Source organism: Punica granatum, chromosome 7 (genome assembly GCF_007655135.1).
Source record: "Punica granatum isolate Tunisia-2019 chromosome 7, ASM765513v2, whole genome shotgun sequence".
Taxonomy (NCBI): domain Eukaryota; kingdom Viridiplantae; phylum Streptophyta; class Magnoliopsida; order Myrtales; family Lythraceae; genus Punica; species Punica granatum.
In genome coordinates this window covers 4,350,947-4,373,107 of record NC_045133.1, presented here as the reverse complement: position 1 = coordinate 4,373,107, position 22,161 = coordinate 4,350,947, and the positions used below count along the sequence as shown (strand labels likewise).

General features: G+C 40.6%; 5 protein-coding genes and 1 long non-coding RNA gene across 8 annotated transcripts; 5 read left to right on the top strand and 1 right to left on the bottom strand.

Moving 5' to 3' along the window:
• The first annotated feature begins 431 nt into the window (after positions 1-431).
• LOC116214086 (GPN-loop GTPase 3-like) lies at positions 432-4,388 on the top strand. 2 transcript variants are annotated; one of them, XM_031549358.1, is made up of 10 exons: positions 432-588; positions 1,057-1,318; positions 2,245-2,350; positions 2,420-2,501; positions 2,696-2,781; positions 2,872-2,975; positions 3,099-3,229; positions 3,348-3,441; positions 3,887-3,942; positions 4,037-4,388. In XM_031549358.1, exons 2-10 carry the CDS (start codon positions 1,274-1,276, stop codon positions 4,143-4,145), a joined length of 813 nt encoding a protein of 270 aa, XP_031405218.1. In that variant the 5' UTR covers positions 432-588; positions 1,057-1,273; the 3' UTR covers positions 4,146-4,388. The 2 variants fall into 2 exon arrangements, with proteins under 2 accessions (XP_031405218.1, XP_031405219.1); XM_031549359.1 differs by having other exon boundaries at positions 3,877-3,942.
• A 1,472-nt stretch (positions 4,389-5,860) lies between these two features.
• Positions 5,861-7,095, top strand: LOC116213593 (uncharacterized protein At4g08330, chloroplastic-like). Its single transcript, XM_031548607.1, has 2 exons — positions 5,861-6,035; positions 6,719-7,095. The coding sequence occupies exons 1-2, from the start codon at positions 6,004-6,006 to the stop codon at positions 7,065-7,067; spliced, it is 381 nt and encodes a 126-aa protein (XP_031404467.1). The 5' UTR covers positions 5,861-6,003; the 3' UTR covers positions 7,068-7,095.
• On the top strand, positions 7,048-8,422 carry LOC116213591 (F-box/LRR-repeat protein 12). The gene has a single exon (XM_031548605.1). The coding sequence runs from the start codon at positions 7,081-7,083 to the stop codon at positions 8,227-8,229; it is 1,149 nt and encodes a 382-aa protein (XP_031404465.1). The 5' UTR covers positions 7,048-7,080; the 3' UTR covers positions 8,230-8,422.
• A 1,112-nt stretch (positions 8,423-9,534) lies between these two features.
• Positions 9,535-11,635, top strand: LOC116213594. 2 transcript variants are annotated; one of them, XR_004158116.1, is made up of 3 exons: positions 9,535-9,687; positions 10,407-10,909; positions 11,029-11,635. It is a non-coding gene; the product is annotated as an uncharacterized LOC116213594 (long non-coding RNA). The 2 variants fall into 2 exon arrangements; XR_004158115.1 differs by having other exon boundaries at positions 10,124-10,909.
• Positions 11,636-11,647: 12 nt separating this feature from the next.
• Positions 11,648-14,230, bottom strand: LOC116213592 (peroxisomal membrane protein 13). The gene is made up of 5 exons (XM_031548606.1): positions 14,061-14,230; positions 13,511-13,744; positions 13,094-13,410; positions 12,434-12,526; positions 11,648-12,339 (listed from the first exon to the last, which is right to left on the bottom strand). Exons 1-5 carry the CDS (start codon positions 14,077-14,079, stop codon positions 12,118-12,120), a joined length of 885 nt encoding a protein of 294 aa, XP_031404466.1. The 5' UTR covers positions 14,080-14,230; the 3' UTR covers positions 11,648-12,117.
• A 3,710-nt stretch (positions 14,231-17,940) lies between these two features.
• On the top strand, positions 17,941-21,953 carry LOC116212647 (cytochrome b561 and DOMON domain-containing protein At3g07570). The gene is made up of 4 exons (XM_031547281.1): positions 17,941-18,213; positions 18,503-18,905; positions 20,832-21,118; positions 21,556-21,953. The coding sequence occupies exons 1-4, from the start codon at positions 18,028-18,030 to the stop codon at positions 21,784-21,786; spliced, it is 1,107 nt and encodes a 368-aa protein (XP_031403141.1). The 5' UTR covers positions 17,941-18,027; the 3' UTR covers positions 21,787-21,953.
• The last annotated feature ends 208 nt before the right edge of the window (positions 21,954-22,161 follow it).

Sequence of the window (22,161 nt, the reverse complement as noted above, 5' to 3'; positions counted from 1 at the left end):
GAAGCCATCAGACTCTTCAGCTTCCAAGTTGTGAAAAATCGACTTTGGCGTACTCGAGTTCGGTTTCTTCTCCTTGAATTTTTAAGACCTAGTTGAGACGGGGAAATTACGCCGGAATTGGCATAAAAATGATAGAAAATTGTAACAGAATCTAACCTTTTGCCGTCTAATACTGAGGAAGATATTAACAAGGATCGTCTTTCAAAATCCAATAATTTGTTTAAAATTTATCCTTTAAAATTTACATTGGGATAGATAAGATGGTAAATTCTTATCCAAAATTATATTATTTTCTATTTTAAAGAAATTATACCCAGTCAAGAATTTCATTCTGACAATATGCGCTGTAAACAAATACACACACACACACACACACATATATATATATACAAATACATACATACACATATATGTACACGCACACTGACATCGTTTGTCGTTGCCGCCAGTTTTTCTCTTCTTCAAAAGCTCAAACAAATACAAACTCCTACAGTTCAAAAGTTAGGGCTTTCTTGCTTTGCCCTGACGCAGACGCAGAGGAAGGGCGCTCCCTCTTCCGAACAATCTCTCTCTCTCTCTCGGTGTCGGGTGCGTCTCCTTCAGCTCTATCTCTCTGCCTTTCTTCGCCCCATTTCTCGATCGTCAGCCACTGATCTTCGGTTAATCCGTGTTGGGGATTTCCGGGTTCGGTCATTTTACCAGTTCTGAGAACCCCCCTACTGTACTGTTTTATCTACAAGCTTGTGACGATCATGGGGTTGACTCATACCCCGTGATCATGTCGAGAATCCTCGTAGGGCTTTGATATTTTAAGCTTTGATTAGCTGCCCCATTTGATTGCTTCATGACTTCTTGTGGGTGTTTGGGCTGCGATGCTTGAAAACCCTATCCATGGAAGTTTCGGTTGGTTTATGATCTTTTGAACTGGGTTGGATCGTATGCCATTGGTCGTGTTGGTTCTGGGGAGTTCTGATTATCGAATTATCATATAAAAGAGACGTGTCGTATCCATTTCCCTCGGCTGGTGATGGAAGTGGAACTTTTGTGAAAATGCAGGTTCTTTTTTTATTCCATTAAGTGCTGCTGCTGTGAGCTGGGTTGAGCATTATGTCTTCATCTGAATTGCTGAGCTACTTGTTTGCCGTGGGTATCTGGTGTACTGCGTACATTGCAGTAGCTGTCCTCCAGTCGTTTCGCATCTTTCAGAACCTCTGCTGAATCTTCGTTCCTCTATGTTGAATTCGGTTCTACCTTGCATTTCGATTGCACCACCATGGGCTATGCACAGCTGGTTATTGGCCCTGCGGGCAGCGGGAAGGTAACTCATACATTTTGTGACAATTTGTTCTAAGTTTTAGCCTTTTTCTGACGTGAACAAGGAGAAAGAAAAGCATTGCAAATAAATCTTCTATGGAGTTATGTGTTCCTGTTCATTGAATCCAGTCTCTGGAAAGGAAGCCTTTTGAACAGCAAGATTTCACATTTTCACGATAAAGAAACAGTAATGGTAGTGCTGTCCTTGAGCTCCAATATCTTATGCCTCAGTTATGGATTTAATGATCGGAGAACTGGGTGTTGGGATGGTAATGGTGGGTTATGGGGCTTCTGGGCAACTTCCTTAGGGGTTCGATTTGATTCTTGGAGAATAAGAGGGAGGATCAAATTGAGATTTTGTTGGCCTTCCTGGTTCTTGGATAGGGACATAATTTGAAAAGAGAAGTTAATAGATACTTGTTGGGTTGTTGATTAATTTTCTTCTCTGTGAGGAATGCAGTAAGTGATAATGGATGAGATTTATTGCTTTGAACTTGGTGATCAGAAGTAGAGTGGCTATTATTCGGATCAAGATGCTAGGTTTTTGTTCATCCATCGTAGCAGTTTTAGGAGAGGAAAATGACAGACAAGAAGAGCAGCTGTCTAGTAGCCTGCGATACACTAAAATGCGGTAGCTTTTCCTTGATATATACAGCTGAAACACTCGTTTGGATGATTATTTCTACCAAGAGCAGATAGGATAAGGATTTCCTGCTCATTTGTTTTGTCATAATCCCCTCATGGATTACTAAGTATACGTGCTGGAGACTTTGCTTATTCCCAGTGATTCAATTGTTTTGGTCACAATCTCCTCATGCTCTCTCTGTTTCATTCGTCTTCTATTCTTGCAATCAAACAGAAGTACACTCTTCTGTTTTGCTACATTGGCAGTACATACCTCTGGTACTAATGTATCCTTTTTGCAATCAGTCGACTTACTGCTCCAGCCTCTACCAATACGGTCAAACAATTGGGTGGACTATACATATTAATCTAGATCCTGCTGCGGTGAATTTTGACTATCCTGTGGCCATAGGTACATGAGCCTCCCTTTTCTCCCTTAAGTTTGAACTATTTGTTTTTGACAGGGTCCTTTTACTTTCAGATATTAGAGAGTTCATTTCCTTGGATGATGTCATGGAGGAATTAGGGCTAGGCCCAAATGGTGGCCTTATTTACTGCATGGAGTATCCTTTATATCTGATTATTCATTTACTTTCTTCACCATTGCTCTCTTGTTGTTTTCTTCTGTCCAGTAACTCAGCATTATCTACTTATTAATACAAATTCTTTTGCTGGCCCAACATTATTAATTTTCATTTTTGTTCTTCAGTTCTTCAAACTTTGTTAAACATTGAATGACCTTAATTTTCTCCCTTAGACATCTTGAAGAAAACCTGGACGATTGGTTAACTGAAGAACTGGAAAATTTATTGGATGATGATTACTTGGTTTTTGACTGTCCAGGTAATGCTGTCCCATGCTGTGCTTGAACTGCAAAAAGTTTTATATTGGTGTCAGTGGATTACAATACCATAAATATGATGTTCTTTACAGGCCAGATAGAGTTGTTCTCGCACGTACCAGTGCTGAAGAATTTTGTTGAGCACTTACAGCGGAAGAACTTCAATGTCTGTGGTGTATACTTGCTTGATTCTCAGGTTCGTGCTTTTTGTTGGCTTATTATGCTTCTTTTATGTTCTTGATTGATTTTTGTACTGCATTTCCAATTCCCCAGTATCTTTTAAAATTATTTGGAGATTTGAGTAAATTCAATTTTCCAGTTCATTTCCGATGTGACCAAATTCATAAGTGGGTGCATGGCCTCTCTCTCTGTAATGGTCCAACTTGAACTGCCTCAAGTGAATATCTTGTCCAAAATGGATCTCGTGAAGAACAAAAGGGATATTGAATAGTAAGTTCCCTCTCTCTCTCTCTCTCTCTATGTAACATATATTCCTTTTGTATAATCCTCCTTTTATCTTTGAATGTATTTGCTCATCTGACTTGTTTTTTGGCGCCATTTTATTTAGCTATTTGAATCCAGAGCCTCAAATTCTTCTGTCAGAGTTGAACCTGCGGATGGCTCCTCAGTCTGAGAAGTTAAATAAAGCTTTGGCTGACCTGGTGAGTTATTGATGAGGCCATAATATCACAACGACAAGATTGAAATTGTTAATCAATAAATTGGTGATTAGGAATATTTAAATGCCATTGGTAGTAGCATGTTGATTCCGACGCTGCTTTCATGGCAATGCTTTATTCTAGTTGATGGTTCTCTTTTAGCCTTAAGAGCTCTTTAAATTGAACCTTCTATATTTCTAACTTTCCCTTAGAACTATCTGGCAAAATATCCTTTTGATCCATGAACATAACAATCCGGAGGCTGTTTGAGACAAGTGTTAACTTCTTTATTAGGACTCCCCAACTTTCGACTTTGCAGACATATATTCTCTCCTTTTCACTTTTAAATTGCAATGTTTGAAAGTGTTCGTTGCTTGAGCTAGCCTTATATATGACCTAAGGAAGATAACTGCTTGATCCCTTTCACTCTTCTAATAGTCTGTTTTAGGTGGATGAGTACAGCACGGTCAGCTTTGTGCCCCTCGATCTGAGGAAGGAAAGCAGGTCGATCTCTTTCACTCCCTTCTCCAGTAATACATTGCTTCTAGTTTAGTTCGTTCCAAATGAGAACTTGTCTGGTTTTGGTTCTTGTGTGCAGCATACGGTATGTTTTGTCTCAGATCGACAACTGCATTCAGTACGGAGAAGATGCAGATGTGAAGGTCAAGGATTTCGATCCCGATGACCCTGATGATGATGCTGATTAATTACCTCAAAGCTTAAGGCTCTAGCAATGTTCCATTTCCCTTTTCTGGATCCTGCCTAAGGGTCATATTTCATCGCATGCGCAAAACAGGAGTGCAGATGAGTGAACAAACGCAAACCCTATCACATTGTGTAAATAATATATACTATACATACAACCACTTCGGGTTTTCGGGCAATCTGTGGTAACTGCCAGTTTGCTTGATTAATGAAACTACTTTTATGAACCAAACTCTTCTATCCGCTGTCCAGTCTTTTGTTATCAAATGAACAAAGGGCGAAGTATAATTACCAGAATAACCATACTGTTGTTCAACTCTTTGAATCGTATCCGCACCTTAGTTCCTCATCACTACAAGTTGAGGCCAGCACAGGTCGTTCAATCTCATTGAAGCAATAATTGGCCCGACCAAGGTCCAACACTGGCTTGTTCGAATGATGACTCTCCATGATGCCCTTGATGAATTTGGATGTAGCTTACCAGTTGGCTTTACAAGAAATCCCTTCCATCCGAACTTGAAGCCGATGATTGCAGAAGATTGTCATGGTCATGGTCCATCAGGGATAGGAAGCGGCAGTTATTGTTAACTGGGAGACCATGCTTGGAAGTTGGAAGGGAAATGCTTGGGGTTAATTTTAGGGGCTTAGATGCGATAGATAGAGAGTTTGAGGGGTTTATTCAGAAATTTCTCCAAAATTGACAAACGAGCATTAGAGTCTCAACTGAATTTGAAAGGTATCAAAATCTAATTGCGAGTGTGGAGAAATTTTATGGTACAATCAACCAAAAAAAAAAGTGGTTGTGCAGGTAATTGTTTCTACTATCTTAAATTGACATTTCTTTAATGAAAGTTTTCATAATTAATAGATGAATTAAGATTAAGAATCACAATTAAGATACCAATGAGGTGCAACTTAATTGATAAAGCATTAGTGTTTCACGATTAGAAGTTGAGCTCTTTTTGGGAGCAAATAAGGGGGAATGTGCCCTTATTTGTTGTTGAAATTATCCTTTTACCTGCTACATATTTTTTAATTAACACTATTATTAGATTATAGTCTAAACTTGTTAAGTGTGCATGAATAGCAATCCTATATTCTCTCGACCATTCCCCACTCTCTCCTCTCTCCCTCCTTCCCCTTCTCTCTCCCCTCTTCCCTCCCTCAATTCCAGCTTCCCTCCCTCATCATGACAAGCTGCAGCGGGTACACATCGTCCATATCCATGAAGCAATAATTGGTCAAGTTGACACTTATTTTTCTTTGCGATGCCTTTGGTGAAATTACATGTAACTAGCAATATCTATTTAATTGGCTTAATAAAAAAATCCATTCAAACTCAAAGTTGATTAGGGGGCCGTTGTTAACTATGACAGCCTGCTGCTAGGAAATGCATATTAACTCCGTGGAAATCGAGGGGTCGTCTCGAGATTAATTCAGGGGCTTAGATGCAGAAGTAAGAAAGTTTGAGGGGTCATGGTGCAGTTTTTTCAAAATTGAAGAGCAAAGCGGCCTCGGCCTGCCCGCGTCTGAACTGAACTGGGAAGGTCTCTGTCCGGCAAAAGCTAACTACAAACGCAACCCACCAAAGTCTTGGTCATGGTCTCCCATGGCCATCCATGACACGCAACAACAAAAAAGGGGTAAAATAATTTATTAAAATACAGAAAATTATTTATTTTTTAATGTAAAAACCGCATATAAAAAAATAAATAAATCTGCATAGTAATATGGTTCTTGAGGTGATTGATTGGTTTTCCATCGAAAGTCGGGAAGACAACCTTCTATGGGATCGAAGCACACTTTCCTCTTAATCTGAAAGACTGCCGGATCATTCCAAGAGGGGAGGATTATTAGGACATGTCCCAGAACCACACTGACGTCTCTTACAGGTCTCCTCCTCCTCCTCCGTCTCTCTTGATTTCTCGGCTGATTGATTCGTTCAGCAATTGTCATTTTCTGGGCTGAATCAATCTTGGTTATTCTGTTACCGGGTCTTGGGCATTTCTTGATTTTTTGCTCAAAAGTTCCTGGGAAACCAGACAGTGTTGGGCGGCTGCTGTTCCTATTGTTTTCCGAGGTTTTTGTCTGGTAATTGTAGGTTCTTTGTCTCCTCGATCTTGGTTTGAGCGTTGAATTGATTGATCAATCGTGATGATAATCGCTTTCGTATCATCATCTGAATCTGATGTCCTGGTTTTTGTTCAGTTGTATGGGACTACTGAATAAGACAATTCATGGGATTGGGATTGACTTCTGTTCTTGTGACCTTCATTTCGGGGAGTGACAGTTGGAAAAGCTTGTTGGCTTCGATTCGACCTGGGGTTCTTGATTCACGGGTGCCCATCTAGTTCGAGGTTCAGTTTGGTTCCCTGAGTTGGGAAACTTAGCCGGTGTGGTGTCCACCCTTTTCGGAGATAGATTTCAGTGTTTTGCGTCCTAGAAAATGCCCTCTTAATCCCCATATAGATCAGTTTTATCGATATTGGATATATCTCTCTTGTTTGGTGTGGTTATATGCTTCACCCTTTTATATGCAAGGCTGACCGTTTAGAGAAAACTTCTCCTGTTGCAGCTGTGGTTCTTGCGGTTATCCTCTAAACTTGAAATCATCTGATAGGATCACTTCCGGGATAGGCTCGGAATACCAGAAATCCATAAAGAGAGGCCTCATCTCCTTCCGCTCTATCGACTTCAGTCGGTTTACTCAGGTAGACGAATTCTACTGCTTCCCCTTTGCTTGGGCCCGTCAGCGGTCAAAAACTAAGCTCCTCTGCCGCAAGTGCGCATCCCCCATAGGCTACGGTTACAGAGACTCGCCACCTCTCTGTGGGTTTGACTCCCCGAACTTGTCTCCTGCATTCCGGAAGTTCACTGTTAAGATCCGAGCCCTCCAGCCTTCTGAAGAGTCCGAGAGGAACTGAAACTTTCTGAACAATGGAAGTTCATTCTATCATGGATTTGCCCGATGATTGCCTCATTTTCATCTTCCAAGCTCTAGACTGCGGGCCCGATCGGGAGTCATTCGGGCTAACCTGCCACCGGTGGCTACGTATTCAGAATATAACCCGTCGATCATTGCAGTTTCATTGCTCATTGTCCCTGTTCAACCGCAGTCCTTCTCAGAGCAATATCGATATCAGCTCGTACCGCCTCAGTAGGCTGCTGACCCGATTTACATATCTTCGGTCTCTTTCCCTCTCGGGCTGCACCAAGTTGCCGGACTCAGGCCTGGCCCAGTTGCAATTCTCTGGGCATGATCTCCGAGCTCTCCATATGGACTGCTGTTTTGGGATCACTGATAACGGGATATCTCTGATCAGCACCAGCTGTCCCAATTTAGCAGTCATCAGTCTATACCGCTGCAATGTCACCGATGCTGGCCTAGAAGCACTGGCCTGTTCATGCTTGGGCCTGAGAGATGTGAATCTTGCATACTGTTCCCTCATCACTGATCGTGGGGTTAGCGCTCTTTCCCAGAGATGTCGAGAGCTTCAGGCGGTAAAGGTCTCCTCCTGTAGGAGGATAAGCGGCACCGGGTTCAGAGGATGTTCGCAGACTCTAGCTCACATAGATGCAGAGTCCTGTAAGCTCGAGCCAGAGGGCATAATGGACATCGTCAGCGGTAAGGGTCTTGAGTACTTGAATCTATCAGGCTTGAGCTGGCAGTTTCAGGCCGATGCGCTGGGCCCAATTGGTGGAGGCGTCTGTGAGAGGCTCAAGATACTAAACCTCCGAATGTGCAGAACGATCGGGAATGAGTCCATCTATTCAATCGCAAAGGGCTGTCCGTTACTTGAGGAGTGGAACTTGGCCCTGTGCCATGAGGTGAAGCTTCAGGGTTGGGAATCGATCGGGAGATTCTGCAATAACTTGGAGAGACTCCACGTGAACCGATGCAGGAATCTGTGCGACCGCGGGTTTCAGGCACTGAGAGAAGGTTGTAGAAGGCTGTCGGCTCTGTACATAAGCGGTTCGTACCGGATCAGCGGGCACACAATCGAGCTGTTCAAGCTCCATAGAGGCCACGTCGAGATCATGGAAAAGGAGGTCATGTGTATAGGGCCTCATTGGACAAGTCAATGACAAACAGATTGAGCAATGATCATACATCCCATCCCGTAAATAATCTAACAATTTTATGATTAGAAGGGTATATGAAATACCTCGGCCGTTCCTCCATATGGAGACGGGACATGCTTACCAAATAATTTGGCACGTACTGTTTTATGGAATTATTCGACAATTTATATATGTTTTATCTCTTTATTTAACACGAGATTAGAAGCTCAATTTCTTCTCACAGATTACAAAATTTAACCTCCATTAAGATTTTCTATGAAAGTCACCTATAGATCGATCCGAATACAATATCGCAAAGTATGTTCTCTTCAACAACGTCAAACACATGTGCAGCCTTCTTTCTTTCCGTTTCTCTTCCGGTCCGCGGCCTTCAGCATCAGGGATCATCTCTCTGATCAGCTAGCTCACTGTCCAATGTACCGATAAATTCTTCAGTATCTCATTGGTCTGAATGCTATGTTGTAACTGGTGGCACTGTCGCCCCGCACACCGTGCGTGCACCTTTAGGAGCTGCCTTCGGGTCCTGAGAGTAATTCTGACTGCCCTGAGGCGTTGGGGCACCGGGAGCTCCATTGAGTCCGGGTGGTGGATGGAATTTCTCAGGATTTGTTCTGATGACCAGAATCCTCAACACGAACCTAGCCAGTTCGCCGTACAAAATCCCTGAGCGATCAAAAAGCTGCAAATGACAGAAGCATTGATCATCCGAACCAGTGAAATCTTGACAACTGAGACCTCGTTCGGAATAAATGCATTCAGAGACGGAAGCAGAAGCGAAACTGAAGAAGGGTAGACATAAACATGTGAAATGCTGGCCCGGGTGTTTTGGTCTATCAGCATTGCGACACAACTGAAGAACATTACGATGCCTTTTGCCAAAAAGAAAACCAATCAACTTAGTGATATGGAAGTGTATCGAGATGAGAAAACATTGTCGAAAATGCATATATTTGGCGCAGACATCGTGGACCTGATAAAGCCCAAAATGTCAATGGGAGGTCGAGCGGTTTCTTTCAAATGATCTACCCCGTGCTCTAACAGGTGATCTTGAAGAAGAGCTCGAATCCAGACATGTTTTTGGCGCCATGTCATATACATGTAGCTATTTAAATCCAGAGCCTTGAATTCTTCGATACTCTCAGAGTGAACCTGCAGTGAAGGCTCCCCAGTTTGAGAAGTTAAACAAAGCTTTAGCTGAACTGGTCAGTCATCGATGAGGCCATAATATCATGACTGAATTATTGAGAATGTTCATATGTAAAATCTTCGTTAGGCTTATCTGATGTGGCATTTGTCATTATTCTCGAGGTGGTTGATTGCCTTTCCCTTTGTAGTCGGAAAGACATCCTTCGATGGGATCGAAGCAGCACCTTCCCCTTACTCTGAAAGACTGCCAAATCATTCCCTGGAGGGGTAGGATTATCAGGACATGTCCCAGAACCACACTGACATCTCTTACAGGTCTCCTCCTCCGTCTCTCTTGAATTCTTGTTCAGCAATTGTTAGTTCTCAGTTATAGGCCGAACCAATCTTGATTCTTTTGTTTCTCGGTCATGGGCATTTCTTGATGCTTGATCAAATGTTTATGGGAGGGAAATCAGTGTTGGCTGCTGTTCCTATTGTTTGCCAAGACTTTTGTTTGTAATAGGTTCTTGTCTCCTTGATCATGGTTTTAGGGCTGACTCATATTGATCAATCATGATGGTAATATTTCGAGATTAGATTCTTTGATTGCTTCTGTATCTGCTATCAGATGACCTGGTTTTGTTCAGCTGCAAGGGACTGATAGCGAAAATCTGCTGTTCTTGTCTTTATTTTCGGGAAGTGATAAATGGGAAAGCTGATTGGCTCCGATCCCGGGTTCTTGATTCACCTGCACCCATCTATTTATTTTCAGGAAGTGATAGTTGGAAAGCTTATTGGCTCCAATCCCGGGTTCTTGATTCACCGGTAGCCATCTAGCTCAAGGCTCAATTGGGTTCCGTTAGTATGGAAACTTGGGAAGCGTCCTCCCTTTCCGGAGATTGAATTTAATTCCGCATTCTCAAAATGCCCTCTTAATCTCCATATTGATCAGTTTTATCGCATTCGATATTGTTTTCTGTACTTGTATGATTCATTCTTTCTGCTAGGCTGACTGTTTTGAGAATATTTCACGGCCTTCCTGATCCTGTTCGCAGCTATGGCTCGTATCCTCTCAACTTGAAATCCTCCAATAGGATCACTTCAGGAATAGGCTCAGAGTATCAGAAATTCATGAAGAGGAAGCCTCATCTCCTTCTGCTCTAACGACCTCAGTCAGTTCACTCAAGTGGAAGAATTCTACTGCTTCCCAGTTCACTCAGGGCCCGTCAGCAGTCCAAAACCAAGCTCCTCCCCCGCAAGTGCGCGTCCCCCATAGGCTACTGTTGCAGAGACTTGCCAGCTCTCTGCTGGTTTTACTCCCCAAACTCATCGTCCTGTGCTTCCGAATGTCCATTTTTTAAGATCCGAGCTCTCCAGCCTTGAGAAGTACCAGAGGAACTGAAAACTTCTGAAAAATGAAAGTTCGTTCTATCATGGATTTGCCTGATGATTGCCTCATTTTCATTTTCAAATCTCTACACTGTGGGCTCGATCGGGACCCATTTGGGCTAACCTGCCGGCGGTGGCTGCGGATTCAGAACACAACCCGTCGATCATGGTAGTGCTCAGTGTCCCCATTCAACCTCAGTCCTCCTCAGAGCAATTTCGATGTCGGCTTGTACTACCTCAATGAACTGCTTACTCGATTCTAACATCTTCAGTCCCTTCCCCTCACAGGCTGCACCGAGTTGGCGGACTCAGGACTGGCCCGGTTGCCATCCTGTGGGCACAACCTTCGAGCTCTCCATCTCGACTGCTGTTTGGGGATCACCCATGACGGGATATCTGTGATAAGCACCAGTTGTCCCAATTTAACTGTCATCAGTCTTTACCGCTGCAAGGTCCCCGATGCCGGTCTTGACTCACTGGCCCATTCTTGCTCGGGCCTGAGAGGTGTGAATCTTGAGTGCTATTATCTCATTACTTGATTGCAGGATTAGCCCCAGAGATGTCGAGAGCTTTGGGCTGTAAAGGTCTCCTCTCTATGACTCCAAGCTGCATCGAGTTCCCAGGATGTTCGCACACTTCACCTTATCCTGTAGGCTCGAACATGAGATGGTTGTAGTAGGGTGTCAGTTTTGTACATGAGCGGTACTTGCCGGACACAATCGAGCTGCTCACACTCCATAGAGGCTCGGTTGAGATCAGGGAGCAAGAAGTGTGTAGGACCCCATCAGACAAATCGATGACATAGCTAGGTTGGACAAGGATATAACGTACCTAGATTGAGCAACATCATACGTCCAATCTCCGGAAACAATGCAGCACTCTGATGAATAGAAGCGTGGAGAAAATATTTATTGAATTCAGTCGTTTTATCACTTTATTTAGTTGTTTTATCTATTTATTTAGCACAAGAAGCCCAATCTATCTTCATAGATTACAAAGTATAACATCCATTACAGATTCATGGTGAGAGTATCCCACAGGTCACACTGAATTATTTAAAAAAGGAAAAAGAGACGGGCGCCCGTTCCGACCAAACCAACCTCAAGCAACTCGGCCCATATGTCCCCAATACCGCAATGAATGCCCTCAGAAACAACCTCATCAACATATAAGCGCAACTTCTTTCTTTCCGTCTCTCTTCTTATCTCCAGCCTCCAGCCCTCTGGTATTGGGGATCATCTCCTTACAAGGGAACAAGCATTTTCTGCCTAAGTGAAATTGATCACTTTACCCATTGAGACTTGATTATTTTCTGTCTTCTCTCTGTCCAATTTACCCTGTAATTCTTCCATACGTAATTGGTCTGAATGTTGTGTTCTAACTAGAGGTACCGTCGCCCCATACACCGTCCCATGCACCGTTAGGAGCTGCCTTTGGCCCCTCGACGTAGTTCTGACTGCCCCGAGGCATCGGGGCACCAGGAGCACCGGGAAGCCCATTGGGCCCTGGTTGGACCTTCCTAGATTTTGTTCTGATGCCTAGAATTCTCAACACAAACCTAGCCAGTTCGCCATATAACATACCTGAGCGATCAAAAAGCTGCAATAGACATAAGCGATAATCATCAGTACCAGTGAAATATCAACAAATGAGGCCTTGCTGGGAAGAAATGCACTGAGAGAGAGAAGCGGACCTGAAGAAGGGCTGACATAAACATGTGAAAAGCTTGGGTGTTCTGGTCTATGAGCATCGCGACACGACCGAAAAACGTTACGACACCTTCCATCTGACCCCATTTGCCAAAAAGTAAATCATTAACTTGGTGAGATGTAGATCTTTCAAGATTAAGAAATATTTGTCAAAAATCTACATATATGGTGCAGAGACATCATAAACCTGACAAAACTCATTATGCAATCTTTCTGTTGTTTATCAAGGTTTACTATGAATATGAGGCTCAACGGTTTCTATAAAAATGACCTACTCTGTAATCTAACAGTTGATCCTGAAGAAGAGCTCAAGAGCTAAAGATGTTTGCCAATACTCACCCATAACTCGACTGTAAGAGCAGTTACCCACTTGGACAGGCAAGAAGCCCTGCTCGCTATTCTCTCTTAGGCCCAAACCCTCCATTGATTTTTACCCCATAAAGTAACAATTCCAGAGAATGGCAATGTCAAGACAGGTCTAAGCACGCAATACCTAATGAATTTCCTTTTGTTTTCTGTTTTATCTAAGAACATGCACTCCACATCCTTTTTTTTCCTATGCTTTTTTTCTTTCCATTAAAAAGAAAAATGGTTTTCGTGCTTCATCAAGAAATTCGACAATGAAGGAGTCGATGCATCCTTACCACTCGAAGAAAAGAGATCCAGAAACCTGGTGGAGATGGTGGACCACCATAAGGGTTATTTGGATCCTGACCATACTGGCCCATGCCCATATTCGTACCATAACCACCCATAGGACCTCCAAAACTGTTACCATACATCCCCCCTCCATAACCACCGCCATACATACCTGAACCGCCGCCATAAAGCCCACCATAACCTCCTCGGTACATTCCACTTCCATACAAGCCACCACCTACCGACCCTCCATATCCGCCGATCGAAGATCCATACATCCCCGAGCCATACCCCGAGTTGTAATTCGGACCAGAATTATACCCTGCAGTAGAAACCATAAATGAAATATTGCACTGTAAGGTGGAGTAGACGCATACATCGGCTTTTCACAACTAATAGATAATAACCAATAAAAGGACTACCTCCATAGGAGCTCCCATAGTTCTGTTGCTCCCACGGCCTCGAGGGCATAGGCCTAGTAATGGCACCTGTATTGGCAGCTGCATTCCCGTTGTTGGTTGGGACAATCTCCCCAGGATTTGCAGTCCCGGAAGCCTCGACTACATCACTGGTGTTGCCTGGAGAGGGTGGTTTGAATGGTGCAGGACCCGACGACCCGCCTGCTCGATCCCAGGGCTTCGGCGGTGGATTACCAGCTGCAGCAACAGGTCTCATAATTACAAACCAACAGCAAGAACGACAAAATCAACTAAGCTTGTCATATGCGCAAATTTCCGAGCTTAATACATGTCAAAAACAAAACCCTCGACAACCAAATTGGGCAGCATCACTTCAGCAGCTCATCAAACGGGACATCAGGGGAAGGGACAATCATTATGCAGCATCAGAACATGAAGAAAATTGATCGAATTCTAAACCCAGAGGCGGCAAAGTGAAGACAAACCCATGGGAGGACATAGAGCGAGCAGAGGAGTGAAAATTGATTGAAAGGGGTGATGAGGGGATAAAGACCTGGAGGGTTTGAGGCCATTGAAGGTAACGGATTGAGAAGAGACGGCCGATCGCAGCGCCTCTATCTACCCACCATGAGAGCCAGATAGCTTCGTCCTCGTCGGAGCTCTGATTGTTAGAGAGAGAGAGAGAGAGAGAGAGAGAGGAGAGAGGAAGGTCAAAAGTGATGGCTACGGCGAAGAGATATATATTTATCTTTAATTTTCGTTTTCTTGGCCTTTTAAGTAAACCGTTGGGCACACCCGGGTGCATGTAATCCCTAGGGATTGAATTGAGGGCCCATAGATTGAAGGTTCATACGCCGGGCGCAGATTAAATCACTTATATTTCCTCTTGGGGCGCGGGAGGAATTGTTTAATGCCTTACTATCCTTAATACTTACCTAGAAACTTCCACGGAGCGCCCCCCCGCATTCCATGAAATTGCGAAGAAATCCTTTGTAGTTTTTTTTTCTTTTCCAAAAGGCTTTCGAGCGGGGAGGGAGCGTTTACATATATAAACGGAACCTTGGGAGGCAGAAGCGGGAGAGTGAAGAGCGGCGATGGCGGGTAGGTTTTCAAACGGGATTAGGTGGAGTAGAGATCTCGTGACTATTGATTGCTACCGAGGTGGTTTGATTAAAGTTTTCAAGTGGAAACATCCTCAAAAAATGAAAATAAGGACCACACTCTACAAATTTATTCTTTTATATATATAGCTAACAAGTTGGCACTTGCACGCACGGGTCATATTCTATTTTTATCTCGGTAGTGTTTTTTTAATTGTAATGCTAAAAATTTATAATCAAGTGTTTGTTGCTATTGTAATAGCAATAACTGCATTGATGGTGGAATATGATATTAGAAGTAAATAATTAAAAAAGAAAACATGAAAAGGGGAGTGAGTGGTTATAATCTCAATGAGTAACAGAAATGTTATAGAAAAAACTTTTATGTGAACATGAAAGCATTGTTATTAGAATCGGACTGGATCGGCTGGTTCAACCAGTCGGACCGATAACAGGCACCATGTCCGATCCAGTTTGCTTGAAAACTCAAATTGCAGATTTGAATCGTCGGACCCATTAAACTGGCCTATTTTGAGCAAAATTCCATTGATTCAGCTAGTTTTATGGGTTTTTTTTTATTTAGTTTAAAAATTATTTGATTGTGTAAGGAGTTGAACTCATGACCTTTTGCTTCCTATACTAACATATTACCAACTAAGTCACCACTACTTTCTTGTTATTTAAACTCTACTTTTCAGTACTTATTAAAATGAGTAGAATACCACTGTCGCTATCCACTTATTCATTAGCCACCGTTTTTGCCCTCAATATATTTTTGCCACCGATTAGCCTCAAACGTTGGTATTCCGTCTACCATTTATACCCTTCCGTTAACTTCCGTGACGAAAAATTCATGGATGGCGTTACCTTTTCTCTCACTGTTCCGTTACGGAAGGGTATAAATGGTAGACGGAATGCCAACGTTTGGGGCTCATTGGTGGCAAAAATATGTCAGGGGTAATAACGGTGGCTAATGAATAAGTGGATTGTGACAGTGGTAGTCTACTCTATTAAAATTCAATATTTATTTTGGAGTAAGAAATATTAAATATAGATATTTTTTTACACTATTATTATATTTCTTTGAAATCATCATTCTTAAATTTTAATTATCATAATTTTTTAATAATATGAATATTTATTTTATTTTAACTAAAACTGCGGTTCGACCCATCGAACTCCTGATTGAACTCATAAACTCATGAACTTATATCCTTTCCGATTCATCATCCAGTTCGGTTCTAATCAGGAAAGTTAAGAATATAGGGGCAATTGTTTATGCCTTACTTACCTGGACATTTCCACAGACTGCCCCCTGCATTTCAAATAAATTACAGAGAAGTCCTTCAATTTTTTTTATGTAATTTCCTCATTTTCTGACCTACCTACATATATATCAATTATCAGTGCTTGGTCGCCTCGAGATGGCATGTAACATGTTTGGTATATTCAAATGGAATAGAGTACAATCCCATAAATTTACAGTTTAAATATTATTATGTTCCGTGCTTTGTGTCGATTATACTTTACTAAACGATCTATTGCAGTCCGATTCCTAGATAACACAAGTGCGATAAGACAAAAAAACCGAATGTGGAATGATACGGGGAATATTAGCATATATATCTTGGAACTGCAGTATTTGGATTGTTAAACTCGTTATCAATTGAAAAAAAAAAGAAAAAAAAAAGAAGAAGTCGGAGGCATTTTTGTCTTCTCCCAGTCCCCCTCTTTTTTGTGTCTCGATCTTAAGAGAGAGAGTGAAAGAACAGAGTTTGATTACAGTAATGCTTAAAACATGCTCAAATAGACTCCTCAAATCTAGTAGTGGGGTTGATTGACCCCACTGCTATTTTAAAATGTTTTACTTGAATTTTTATATTTGCAAATATTCTTTTCACTTTAATTTAACCAGTATTTCATATATGATGGTGTAAAATGTAAATTAAATCCACTTTCTTCTTTTACTGTGCTCGATAAAGTCAAAGCTCCACCATTCGATATCACTTTTTGATTTCCAATTTACCCTCGATACAGTATTTCTAATTAATTACAATCACAAAATTTTAGGCAAATTAATAATTTTACCGAGTAAGTTCCATTAATTGGTGTATTAATTTGATAGTTTTCTCTTTTATTTATCATCTTATTCGTTCTATTCTCTATAACAATTAGGAAAATAGGTTCAAAAGTCACCAAAAGAAATTTGAAATAAAAGATTATATAACATCTTACAACATTAAAAAGATGTTGTTTGCACTCACTAATTTTCGGGTCCTCCGCGGCATACAAGAATAAGTAAACCTGTGCGATAACATGTGGATGGTCCAGTCCAAGGCCTTGTACACATAATAAGGAGTTGAACACATGACCTCGAATTTAATAAACACACATAAGGCCTCCTCTACGTACCTTTCGGACAACGCACTCAACTTTGGATTCATCCTCTCATTTTAAACGTACACCTAATACGACAATGAGAGGATTAAGCTTAAACCATCTCCACAATCAAGCCAAAATTTTCTCGGTAATTAGAGAGATTCATTGGCGTAGTACGTAAAGTTTTATTGGTAAAATTGATTTCACAATTTCTTAGTTTTACTAGAGTAGAGGACGTACGGCACTGCACGACCTGTTATTTAAGCAAGACAAAATTTCTCCCATATTTCTTACAGCTAACGTCAAATCGGCCTGCTAATCTCAAGTGTTTGTCTATTGGGAAGAACTGTCGGCTTCTTGATTGGCTCGAAACTTATTAAAAACCGGCCAAATAGTGTTAGGAGTTTGCAAGCAACAAGGAAGGTGGACGGCAATTTCTAGGCCATGTCCGAATTAATTAGTAAATTAACTAATTGCTAGCTAATTAATAATTAACTATTTAGGCTAAAATCATAGGAGTTATAGAAAAAAAGAAGATTTCATAATCGATAAAAAAAGAAATGATTTCGATGAAGCAAAAGTTGAATAATGAGAAATCACTCTCCTCCACGCGCAACACAACATGTTAGTTGCAATCATACAGTGTTAAATTATTGGGACATCTCTCATACACATATTCTAAATGAGCATATATTGTCTTATTCTTTTTCCACTGAAATAACGACATGTCCTCTAATTATTGACTAAAATTAATTAATCATCGTCTAGCCATTGGCTTAGTACTGATAAGAAGATACTTCCAATCGTTTTTGAATCAATATATTGAAGGTAAATCGCCCACGCGCATGTGGGGTGCATTAAACTAATTACACCAAACCTCGCGATAAATATATTATTTTATAATTAATTGCAACTTTAGTTTCTCCCGATATATATTTTATAAGCTTTAAATTTATAAGTACAAAACTAAACCCGATCACAAGGACACCATCATCACCACCATCTCCTCTCCCCCTTCATTGCCGAATCAGAGAGGGAAAGATGAAGTTGCCTTCCCTTATAATCATCTCCATGATCATCATCAATGGAGGTCTGCTGGTGGATTCTCAGCAGACAACAACTGATTCTTGCAGCTCAAATCTCAACCTCAAGGACGTTGGGATCCTCTTCGACACCACCTCCCTCAACTGCCTCTCCGCCTGGGACTCTCAGAACTTCATCCTCAGAGTATGTCATCTCTCTTATCTTCCTCAGTGGTGCTAGGATCAGGATTCAGGTTTGGACCGATTGATCGGGATGTGCCACTAGCATAGCTGGTAGAAAGAATCCCGAAGGGTAGTGATCTATAAATAGAAGTAGAAGTATTTTGGTTTGTGTCTACCGTTGAATAGTCGAAATTCGAGCTCAGTAAATTGTTCCTCGATTTTGGGAGTTCTAAAGTTCATGAAATTTTAAGGATGGACTGTATCCGAAAATTTTCTCCTTCTAAGCATGTCTCGTTTGGTGAATGGAACAGTACTCACAGGCCTCGGCCGATGTGTGGAGCTTTGTCCTCTCGGCGCCCACCACAACAGCTTACATAGCGATGGGGTTCTCGAGCAATGGGCAGATGGTGGGGTCGAGTGCGGTGGTGGGCTGGATCTCCTCGGGCAGCGCCGCCTCAATGAAGCAGTACTCCCTCGAGGGGCAGTCCCCAGGCCAGGTGAAGCCAGACCAGGGGACCCTGTCGATCCTCAGTAACACGTCGACTATCACTTCCCAGAACAATCGGACCTTCATGGCCTTCCAGCTCAACACTGCCCAGCCCCAGTCCAGGCTCATCTACGCCGTTGGGACCCAGGACTCCGTGCCGCAGGCTCCCGGTTTCACATTGGCCGAGCACCAGGACAAGGTCTCCACCTCTGTCAATTATGTCTCAGGTCAGTCGATAACTCCTTCCATCTCATCGCATTGAATAATTCGACCTCCATCGGGACCCATCATCGTATTGAACTTAGCTAAAACCCAAATATTGGACTTATAACTTTAATTATTCGTATGAATCGAGTATTGGTCCCATGTGATTACAGAACATGGACATTTACATGCGTATTTTGATCATTGAATGGGTCGAAAATCGTATGATGTCGGGGCATTGAGTGTTACAGTCTTAGAAGCAACCACATGTGCAAAGATGCAAAAGGAAACCACTACATATGGAAGTGGTGGAAGTAATTATTAAAATGTTGATCGATCACAATTGAAAATTGTGCACGATTGGACCACAACTTGAGAGCACATTGATTTAATATATGAAAATGAAATATTAATTTGGGAAAATTGTAAATTAATAAAACCACAATATGGTAGTTACCAATCAACCACAGCCGCAGGATGCATCCCAAAGTCAATTTAGATTTCTGATTTTACTTAAATTTTTTTTTATCTTTTCTAAAACCGTGGAAAACATTGCTCCCACAATTTTGGAGATTGAACATTATACATGGGAAAATTTATACATTTTCATACTTATTATTTGTATAGTTATCCATTTATTTACTCATCCGACATTGAGTGGGGAAAAACTGAGGTTTTGGTAGAATCTCTGTTTTATTTCATTATAAAGAACCGGAAAATCTTTACTTATTTCATTTTTATAAGTACTTTAATTTTTTTATATTGAAATTCAAGCGGAAACATGATTAATATTGAAGGACTTTCAATAATTATTGCTGAATAAGAGATATATGAGAGATATAGTCAATGCTGAATCATTAGCCTTTGCATAATTACTTGAGTTGGGGATAGCAACAAAGTAATTAATTTAGAAGAAGTTGAAGCTTTATAAATAGCAATTATGATAGCTACTTTAATATTTATAAAACTTCAGATATTTTTCATATTTTTAATAAAAAAATTGATTTTGTACAAGAATAACTTTGATTTTCAACATTTTTTTTTTCTTATATTGAATCTGACAACAGGAAGGAATATGTGTGAGGTGGAAGTCATATTATACGACTGACTCATTCCTCTGTCTTTGCTTGGAGATAAAGGGAGACGTAAGATTAATTTAATTAGGAAAAGAAAAGATAAATATTGAAATATCTATTTGAGAAAAAAATAAATAATGTAAGAATAAGAATATTAATCTCAATCTGGTGGATATAATCAACAATTAAAATTGCGTCGTGTTGCCCAAGTTAGATTGATAATTAAGCACAAATTATGTATATATTCCTGCCGAAAAAAAATATGTATATATTGTACTATCAAACACATATATAATAAAATTCGGTATTATTTTACAATTTTTTTTTCTCTTTTTTCAGTTGGTCAACAAAGAGTGGAGTTAAAATTTTTTTTAGGAAACATAGCCCTGCCTTGCTCTTGTGAATATAATTTATGTCCACTATTTGAATTGCGTATCGGCTTTCATCAATATTTGACATTTTCTTCATACATGTTATTTTTTATTCAAGTGATGCCATGCATCCGTCTGGCAAAATCGAATTTTATAATATCAAAGGTAGGTTGGACCATACTTACAACACATTGACATGTTAACTGTGATTGACTTTGGACATCTACTATGATTAACAACTTAACAATTCTTGAAATTTCAAAATTATGTAGAGAAGATTCAATTATGGTCCATACGGTTTCTCGTATTTTCTATTTTTTTGCATAAATAATGATAAAAATAAATTCACTGTACCTCTTTTTTTTGGGGATAAAATCATATAAGATCTCAATTTATTAAGTTAAAAAAAGAAAATCCCCGTTCGATATTATTCTTGTGCAACAATTTCTTTTTCTTTTTGTCCGGGTTTATTTATTTACTCTTGAAATGTGTAACAAAATAGGGCAGAGCAAGTCGGGAGGAACCCCACACTCGAGGCTGAGGAAGAGCCACGGGTTGCTGAACATAATAAGCTGGGGCATCCTGGTGATCATTGGGGCGATGGTGGCCCGATACTTTAGGGAGTGGGACCCGCTTTGGTTCTATGTACACACTGCCATTCAGTCGTCCGCTTTCGTTCTCGGGTTGATCGGCATCATAACCGGGTTGGTATTGGAGGACCGTATCGGCGCCAACGTATCGACTCACAAGGGCCTTGGCATCTTCATTTTCGTGTTAGGTTGCCTGCAGGTCAGTTTCTACTTAATTTACAATCTTACAGTCCTATTTTGTAATTTAATTACCTGTTGTTTATTTTTGTCATTTTCCCTTATATATATATTAGGATTTATTAGCCTAGCCATCACGGAAATTTATTAAACAATGTGTAAGTTTTTTATTTTTTATTTATGTTTTCGCTTTTGATTGAAAATAGGAGAAAAGTTAAATTAAATTGTCCATTTGAATTGGTTTTCTTCCACTAAAGAAATATAAATAGTTGATTGTCAAACTTTTTTTTTTTATTTTTTGTTTTTATGCAAAACATACATTACAAGGTCTTGACTCTTGATCTTAATGTTCATAGAAAAAGAGAATATTCAGATAAACATTTATGTGGTCACGCCGTAAAATCATTATCCTGAAAATAATGCAAACATATATATTTTTTTGGATCATAAATGTGGCAGGTAATGGCAGTTTTGGCTCGGCCTGACATATCATCGAAGGTTCGGAAATACTGGAACTGGTACCATCACAACGTGGGAAGGATACTCTTCATTTTCGCGGTGGCCAACATCTTCTACGGAATTCAACTGGGCGGGGAGGGAACGGGGTGGAAAGCTGGCTACGGGGTTGTTCTTGCCCTCTTAGTCATCTCTGGCATTGCTTTAGAAATTCGGGTGTTCATGAGAAAATAAATGATAGCTTTTTTTCCTATTTATCTTGCTCTTAACATAATTCTTAGATTTTATTTTATTTTATTTTTCTTGGAGTGGGGTTGCAGTTGGGAATAAACAGTTAGAAGAAACACACGTTGGGAGATATTAAGATCATCGTTCATTTGAGATTTTCTTTTTAATTTTTATTTTATAGTTTATAATATTTTTTTATTGGTTATTAGTTAGAATGTATCCTAATGAAAGATAAATTTCTTATTATTTAATAAGTATTTTATTATATTAAAAATAATAAGTTTTTTATTAGATAATAAGAATCTTGTTATTTAATAAAGCAACTCACCAACAGTCGTTCAACACATTACGACGTGGCGCGTTGATTGGCCTCTATAAACT